Raw genomic sequence first — 8,897 nt, 5'->3', positions numbered from 1 at the left:
CAGGAAATCAAGAAATTTAAATGATTTCAGTATGCCCTAATCTATGTATTTCACATAATTTAATAAATGCCATTTAGCAGATGTTTTTACCCAAGGCGACTTCCAGTCATGCATGTCATGGGCTCCCGAGTAAAACTGCCTCTCAGTGCAAGAGGTATCATTGCAGTCCCTGGTTCAAATGCATCACATCCAGCTGGGATTGGGAGTCCGATAGGGCAGCGCCCCTGGTTTGGCCAGGGGTAGGCCGTCATTGTAAATAAGAATTTGTTCTTGACTGACCTGCCTAGTTAAATAAAGGTAAAATACATGCATACATTTTAAGTATGGGTGGTCCCATGAATCAAACCCACTATCTTGGCATAGCAAGCGCCATGCTCTATCAACTGAGCTACAGAGGACCACAACTGGGAATACTCAAGATGCATCTGTTGGTCACAGACACCTTGAAAATAAAGGTAGGGACATGGATAAAAAAAAACAGACAGTATCTGGTGTGACCATCATTTGCTTCATGCAGTGCGAAACATCTCCTTCACATAGAGTTGATCAGGCTGTTGATTGTGGCCTGTGAAATGTTGTCCCACTCCTCTTCAATGGCTGTGTGAAGTTGCTGGATATTGGCGGGGAGTGGAACATGCTGTCGTACACATCGATCCAGAACATCCCAAACATGCTCAATGGGTGACATGTCTGGTGAGTATACAGGAAATGGGAGAAATTTGAATTTTTTTCAGCTTCCAGTAATTGTTACAGATCCTTGAGACATGGGTCTATTATCATGCTGAAACATGAGATGATGGCGGCGGATGAATGGCATGACAATGGGCCTTAGAATCTCATCAAGGTATCTCCATGCATTCAAATTACCATCAATAAAATGCAATTGTGTTTATTGTCCATAGGTTATGCCTGCCCATACCATAACCCCACTGCCACCATGGGGCACTGTGTTCACAACGTTGAAATCAGCAAACCGCTCGCAACACGACACCATCTATCCGGTACAGTTGGAACTGGGATTCAGAGCACACTTCTCCAGTGTGCCAGTGGCCATCAAAGGTGAGCATTTGCCCACTGAAGTCGGTTACGACGCCAAACTGCAGTCAGGTCATGACCCTGGTGAGGGCGAAGAGCACACAGATGAGCTTCCCTGAGACGGTTTCTGACAGTTTGTCCAGAAATTCTTCAGTTGTGCAAACCAACAGTTTCCTCAGCTGTCCGGGTGGCTGGTGTCAGACGATCCCGCAGGTGAAGAAGCCGGGTGTGAATGCCTTGGGCTGGCGTGGTTACATGTAGTCTGCGGTTTGGACATACTGCCAAACTCTCTAAAACAACGTTGGAGGGGTCTTATGGTATAGAAATTAACATCCAATTCTTTGGCAACAGCTCTGGTGGACATTCCTGCAGTCAGCATGCCAATTGCACAATCCCTCAACTTGAGACATCTGTGACATTGAGTTGTGTGACAAAACTGTCGATTTTACAGTGGCCATTTATTTTCCCCAGCACAATGATCATGCTCTTTAATCAGCTTTTTGATATGCTACACAGCATTTGGGAGAAATACGTTTTTCTGTGCTTATGGAAAGTTTCTGAGATATTTTATTTCACCTTATGAAACATGGGACCAACACATAACATGTTAAGTTTATATTTTTGGGGGGGATTCATGAGGAAATAAATATCAACTGGATATGGAAAGTACAACGGGATGCATGCTTTTCCTCTGTGCATTTCAATAGTCCTTCCATTCATCAAAGGTGAGTTGAAATAATTTGACAGGCGTAAGCAAATTCTCTGAACACATCATCATTCACAAAGACTTCACCTCTTCTGTGTTTTTAGATCACCACAGATTGCATGACAGAGGAGACAAGGACAAACCATTGTGTCCTATGGAGAGAGAGAAAAGGCCATCTTTTAAACTGAAATAATTTGAGATTATGAACGATGCCTAAGACATAGATATATGATTTAAACTGCCCCTAAACCTTTAAGTGGATCCCATTTGTAGCCAACTACCCACATCACACACACACACACACACACACACACACACACACACACACACACACACACACACACACAAATACACAGACTGGATGACTATGCAAATAGATACATCCCAGCCTGTTTAATTTCCTCTTGAAGTTGTAATCAAATTATTATTATATGAGTTAAATTATGAGTATACAAACATTCACGCGTTTGCTTAGTAATTACACGTTTGCTTAAATTAGCTACTTTCTATGTATTTGCTCCATTATAAACTGTCCAATCAGATGACACCAACTCTGCCAACGTTCATTGGCTACATGTTTTAGCGTCATCTTCCGCAATTGCGTCTATTCACCAACACATCTACGCGTCTTCTCTATTTATTTCTATTGCACGGACAATTTTTACGCACCGGTCAAGACTTGAGCTTCTAAGATAGCGTAATGACGCAAACGGACCTCAGGAAATATCCAGCTCAAACTAAAACCTGCCTATAGTTTCATTCAAGATGGTTTTAGAAACGATTTCAAGGATCATAAAAATCCAGCTTCCAGCCTACCTCAAGAAGCTCCCCCTTCCCGAAACGATTGGAGGATTTGCGAGGTTAACAGGTAAATGGTTACAATGTTGCAATGGTGAAAACAGGAAAGACTGAAAAGCTTGTGCCAATGCATGCACGCCTACAAGATAAGCCACAGTAGTTCGCCAGTTTTAATGTGTTTTTTTTCTTCAAATTTATTAGAGATTGTCGGGGTTTTCTGTGTGGCTGTTAAAGTGCTAATCCACTTCATATTGAATAAAGTTCCTTACTTGGCTCAAGTCAAGTTGATTGAACATTGAAGGGTAGTTTAACAGTGCACTACTTTGAGATACATTGTAACCGTACAAGCAAACGTATCAGACTCAGAGTGGAAACATTGTATAAAGTGTACTGTACTGTACGGTAGGTGTAGGCAAACAAATGTTTCGTTTGTATGTAGCACATTTCCTCTCTTGGCTATGGAAGGGAACTAAGCCATGTTATTCCAAGCATATGAAACATGAGGCTACAACAAAATAGATGTACAAATTAAAATCCAAGTTGAGGCTTTTATACTTTGATATACAGGCTACAGTGATGTGTGTTTGACATACTCCTGTGTGCATAAGCAACAATCTCCAAGCTTCAGTTGATGGAGCTCATTGCTTGACATGAGCAAAGTATATGCTATTAGCAGTGATGATTCTTGCTCTCATGGCAGGCAGGCACATTGAGACCAGTCAGTCAATGAAGCAAAAGTGTCTAGCTTCTGAAAGTCACCTAAAAACAGAGGGAACCAACTATAGGCCTATTGGCGGTCTAAATGTTTATAAGACGACAATAAAACTTGAGAAGCTGCTTCAAGTAAGACGTTACCGACCACTCACATGTAGGCTAATCAGACTCACTGAACAAGACTTTATAGAAGTTCCTTTTGAAACTGCTGCTAATATAATTTGATGTCACTAAACAGTGTGTCTACAAACCTTTCCTTTGCCTTAGCTGCAAAACCCTAAATACGCTCTCACAGTATTCCCATAGAGCAGTGTATATCTAGGACGGCATGCTTACTCAATGGAGAACAGATTCCTCTCACCCTACACCTGAACAAGGCTCACACACTAGCTTTTCTGAGTAGTTGTGAGAGAAAAAAAAGGTCTGACGACAGTAGCTGTCAGTGCACAACATTGAAAAGTTATGCCTTGAATTTAAGTACTATGACAAACCCACTGTAAGTGTTGGCTTTAAATGAGCTATGAGACCTCTTAGTTGTTTCAAGCTTTGACAACTTGAAGAAACGCTTAAGTTTGACCTTTGGGGTGAACGCTGAATGCACCCCTGTAGAAAGTGTCAGATTTGGGACCTAAAAATAGCCCTAAACTAGTGGCTGGGGTTCTGAGTTGGGCCTTCATACCAGATATCCTTGAGTGTGGAGATTACATGCCCCTTGCTAAGGAAAGCAGCAGACCCGGCTTCAAGTAATATTTCCAAATCTTTCAAATGCTTTTAGTGTTTTCCCCTATTCTGTCTGGATTGCCAGATGGGAGGGGTATGCAGTTTTGGGACTATTCTATTTGTCCATTAAGCCAGGCATGCTCAATCAAGCACAGACAATATTTGAAATGAATTCAAATAGGATTTGAAACCAGGTCTGGAAAGCAGTAGTGGTAAATTATGGTTTCTCCCATTGCCCTGAGGTGCTCCATACTGAGAATCATTGACGTTGTAAACATTGATTTAATAAGTCTTCGCTAGCAAATCTATAGGAGATGCATGAACATGAAGTGACTGGAATAATTGGCATGGCAATGGAAGCTCAATTATAGTTCATTTCATTGCTATGTAGCTTTGAAGTTATAAATTGCCTGAAGTCGGTAGCATAAGTACTGAGTTTTTTTCCAGGCCTATATTATATTTGTCATTTTAATGTTTTCACTCTCAGGAAAAGATGGGAGTCAAGTGAAATGTCCCTGCAGGAATCTAAAGACACTATGGCTGTGTTTAGACTGTCAAAAGACCAAATAGTGGAAAAAATATAAAAGGTTGTGTTTACACAAGCAGACTAATTCTGGTATTTTTTCACTAATTGTTGACCAATCAGATCCGATCTTTCATATCAGATTTTTTTCAGAGCTGATGTGATTGGTGAAAAAAATATCAGAATTGGATGCCTGTGTAAACGATGCCTCCGTACAGCCAAATTCAGTCTAGCAGCTTCAAGGATGAGCGCCTCATTCAATTATTTTATTATTTTGTTCGGATTTGATGGTGTTTTTACATTTGCCTTTTGAATTAGAGAGAAATCGTATAATGAGATCAACATTCTCCCATTAGGCACCCTTCTTTTGAATCAAAAGCCATTTCATTTGATTGCCGTGAGATTCAAATACATAGCCCTCAAAGGTGCCATAGGCGTCATAGCATCGGACACTGATACAGGACACCCCAGGCAGAATGTTATGGGAACCGCTGGGGTGGAACAATTTGAGGAGATCCAACATCTGTGTGTGTGTGTGTGTGTATCTGATTGTGTGTGTTTTCTTCCCAGTCTCTGACTGGCTCCGGTTGCTGCCTCTCCTGGGAATCTTGGCCCTGCTGGGCTACCTCACCATCAGGCCCTTCCTCCCCAAGAAGAAGAAGCAGAAGGACAGCCTGATCAACCTGAAGATCCAGAAGGAGAACCCCAAAGTGGTCAACGAGATCGATATTGAGGACTTGAATAGAACAAACGTCTGCTACTGCCGCTGTTGGCGCTCCAAAACGGTAAATTGGACTAGAAGTAGAGTAGAGTGGTTATTGTTAACACTACACCTTCTTAGTAATTTCGGCACCCATATTGCCTAGTTAAATAAATAAAAAATATTCACAAAGTCTCTCAGTAGGAGTGCTGAGGATCAATGTTGCCAGACAGATCATGAATAAGACTATATGGACAGGGGGAACCTAATCCTAGATCGCATTTCTACTCTGAGACGCTTTTTGAATACAGGCCCCGATCAGCCTTTATGCGTTGGGGCCAAGGAAATTGGATGGGGGGGGGTTGGCTTGAGATTGATTTTAGATCATGTTAGACGCAAAGACTTATTGCTATGGCTAGTGGTCTTCTAACCTCCGCAATTTGTTGCGGATGTCAGCAGTTTCTTTTTCCATTCTCACGGTCTTTTGAGGCCAAGGGGAAGCAATAAGACTAAATAAATGGTCAACTATGCAGGGGGGGGCTCTAGTTAGCCTATCTATAAGCAATTCCTCGTACTATGTGTATAAGCTAATATTAAGTTGTTTCCTGTTGCAGTTTCCTGTTTGTGACAAATCACACATAAAGCACAACGAGTTGACTGGAGACAACGTGGGGCCTCTCATACTCAAGAAGAAGATATTATAATCCATCTTTAACACTAAGGGAGTCGTCTTCTTTATTCCCTTCTGTCTTTAGTTACTTTTTAAAAATCAATTTATTTTTTTGTCTGTATTTTAGGGCATGGCCTTTTGCACTCTGCCAATTTGTATTTTTTTGGGGTTAAAAAAAATGTGACGCATACTTTGCTTTTGGTAATGATATGCTGGAGAAATGTTGGTGACGCCTTAACTCCTCAAAGACTTTACCATCAACACTTTTGTGAATCCTATTTATTTGAACTTGCCAATAATGGGCAATAACTGAGAAGGTTTGAAAGGTTTTATGTTATCACCACTCCCTCTTATTGTCTCCTGACAAGTTTTTGTACAGTGGCCATTTTCCAGTCCGGTTATCTCTCACTCTCTCGTTAGAAACAACAGTTAACCTTGGTCTCCTTGGTAGCGCCGCTCGGTTCCAAACTATTGGGACCACATTGATTGCAATTAGGCTAGCAACTTGCTATTCGGGTAGTAGTATATTTTGTTACGTTGAAAGAAAAAATTTACTGTCTGAACTACTGTAAGCTTGAAGTCTTTCACTTGCATGCAAAAACACTTACAGGAGTTCCCCCTGCCATTTCTCTTTGTTCATAACCTTATAAAACATGCCTTAATTCTGTGTTCATACTATACTGTGTGTCCTCATATTCAAAACTGAAGATCTTAAGACATTTCAGAACATCTTAATTTCACTAAACTCCTCCCCTCAAGAAACAATGAACCCTTGTTTTTCTACACCAAAATATTTAAGTAATTCATTTTTTTGCCTTTACAGTATCAAACATGTCAGTTGTCCAATTTCCTTTGCATTCAGACAATGTCATGCAAATATTTCCTAATTAATTCAACAACATAAGATTTGAAGAAGGGATCTGCTCCTTTGGTTACTGATCCTTACGTTAATGACCAATTACAGTACATAGATCTGTACTTTTCATGTTTTACTGGAATTTAGGCAAACTGTGCCCGCCTGCGTACTTTTGTAAAAATAAAAAAAAATTGACCTGAGTTACTTTGTTTCATAAAATTAGTGTTGTCAAATGGCAAGAAGAAAGAAACAGGTAGGCCTTGAAGTTTTGGGAACTGTTTAGACAAGTGATTTACAATCATTTGACACATATTTTCCATGGGTTTGTCTGAACAAAAATGTTGACAACTATTGGGTGGTGTTTTCATACTCCAACATATAACCTGTGCAGCACCAGTTACTATTTGCATCTGTTTTCCATTCCAAAACATTGACGCTAGGACCCGACCTGTGCTTTCTGATGGTGATAGGAAAATCTGACCCTTTTATATAATAAAATATCACCACATTAAAGATAAGATCTTTGCTCACCTCTAACACACAACAAAAACATGGCGACTACAATACGTGTGGGGCAGCAGGGTAGCCTAGTGGTTAGAGCGTTGGACTAGTAACTGGAAGGTTGCAAGATCGGATACCTGAGCCGATAAGGTAAAACAAATCTGCCGTTCTGCTCCTGAATAAGGCAGTTGACCCACTGTTCCTAGGCCATCGTTGAAAATAATAATCTGTTCTTAACTGACTTGCCTAGTTAAATAAAGGTCAAATAAAATGTAGCTTCTAACCTGAGTGTTAACATTAAGGACAATCTAGAGGTGAAAGAAACACACCTATTTAGGCGAGGTGCTGGCTAGTGGAGTAGAACACTTCAAATAAAGGAGAGCCGCTCGGATGCAAAAATATTTATGTCCAACGTTTCGACAGACAAGCTGTCTTCATCAGGGTATAAGACCGCTTGTCTGTCAACGTTGGACTTAAATATTAGAGTGTGCGGCTCTCCTTTACTGAAAAATAACAAACATTAAGGACACCTGCTCCTTCCATGACAGACTGACCAGGTGAAAGCTATGATCCCCTATTGATGTGGCTTGTTAAATCCACTTCAATCAGTGTACTGTAGATAAAGGGGAGGAGACAGGTTAAAGAAGGATTTTTAAGCCTTGAGGTGTGGATTGTGTGCAATCGGAAGGTATTTAGACTCCTTGTATTCAGTCTCCACATTTTGTTACGTTACAGCCTTATTCTAAAATTGATTTAACCCCCCCCCCCCAATCTACACAAAATACCCCCAAATGACAAAGCAAAAACAGGTTTTCAGATTCGCACATTTATTCAAAATAAAACTGAAATATCAATATTTACATAAGTATTCAGACCCTTTACTCAGTAATTTGTTGAAGCATCTTTGGTAGCGATTACAGCCTCGAGTTTTCTTGGGTATGACGCTACAAGCTTGGCACACCTGTATTCGGGGAGTTTCTCCCATGCTTCTCTGCAGATCCTCTCAAGTCTTGTCAGGTTGGATGGGGAGCTTTACTGCACAGCTATTTTCAGGTCTCTCCCGAGATGTTCGATCAGGTTCAAGTCCGGGCTCTGGCTGGGCCACTCAAGGACATTGAGACTTGTCCTGAAGCCACTCCTGCATTGTCTTGGCTGTGTGCTTAGGGTCATTGTCCTGTTGGAAGGTGAACCTTCACCCCAGTCTGAAGTCCTGAGCACTCTGGAGCAGGTTTTCATCAAGGATCTCTGTACTTTGCTCTGTTCATCTTTCCCTCGATTCTCACTAGTCTCCCAGTCCCTGCCGCTCCCACAGAACGATGCTGCCACCACCATGCATCACCGTAGGGATGGTGCAAGGTTTCTGCCAGATGTGACGCCTGACATTCAGGCCAAAGAGTTCAATTTTGGTTTCATCAGACCAGATAATCTTGTTTCTCATGGTCAGAGTTATTTAGGTCTCTTTTGGAAAACTCCAAGCGGGCTGTCATGTGCCTTTTACTGTGATGTTGCTTCTGCCTGGCCACTCTACCATAAAGGCCTGATTGGTGGAGTGATGCAGAGATGGTTGTCCTTCTGGAAGGTTCTCCCATCTCCACAGAGGAACTCTGGAGCTCTGTCAGAGGGACCATCGGGTTCTTGGTCACCACCCTGACCAAGGCCCTTCTCCCCCGATTG

At 41.4% G+C, this 8,897-nt stretch overlaps 1 protein-coding gene across 1 annotated transcript; it reads left to right on the top strand.

The window, feature by feature from the left end:
* Nucleotides 1-2,328: 2,328 nt before the first annotated feature.
* cisd2 (CDGSH iron sulfur domain 2) lies at nt 2,329-6,922 on the top strand. The gene is made up of 3 exons (XM_021619113.2): nt 2,329-2,609; nt 5,067-5,281; nt 5,811-6,922. Exons 1-3 carry the CDS (start codon nt 2,507-2,509, stop codon nt 5,898-5,900), a joined length of 408 nt encoding a protein of 135 aa, XP_021474788.1. The 5' UTR covers nt 2,329-2,506; the 3' UTR covers nt 5,901-6,922.
* Nucleotides 6,923-8,897: the final 1,975 nt, after the last annotated feature.

The sequence above is a fragment of the Oncorhynchus mykiss genome, chromosome 10 (genome assembly GCF_013265735.2).
Source record: "Oncorhynchus mykiss isolate Arlee chromosome 10, USDA_OmykA_1.1, whole genome shotgun sequence".
NCBI lineage: Eukaryota > Metazoa > Chordata > Actinopteri > Salmoniformes > Salmonidae > Oncorhynchus > Oncorhynchus mykiss.
The sequence above is the reverse complement of the archived record's forward strand: the minus strand, read 5'-3'. Positions and strand labels throughout refer to the sequence as shown.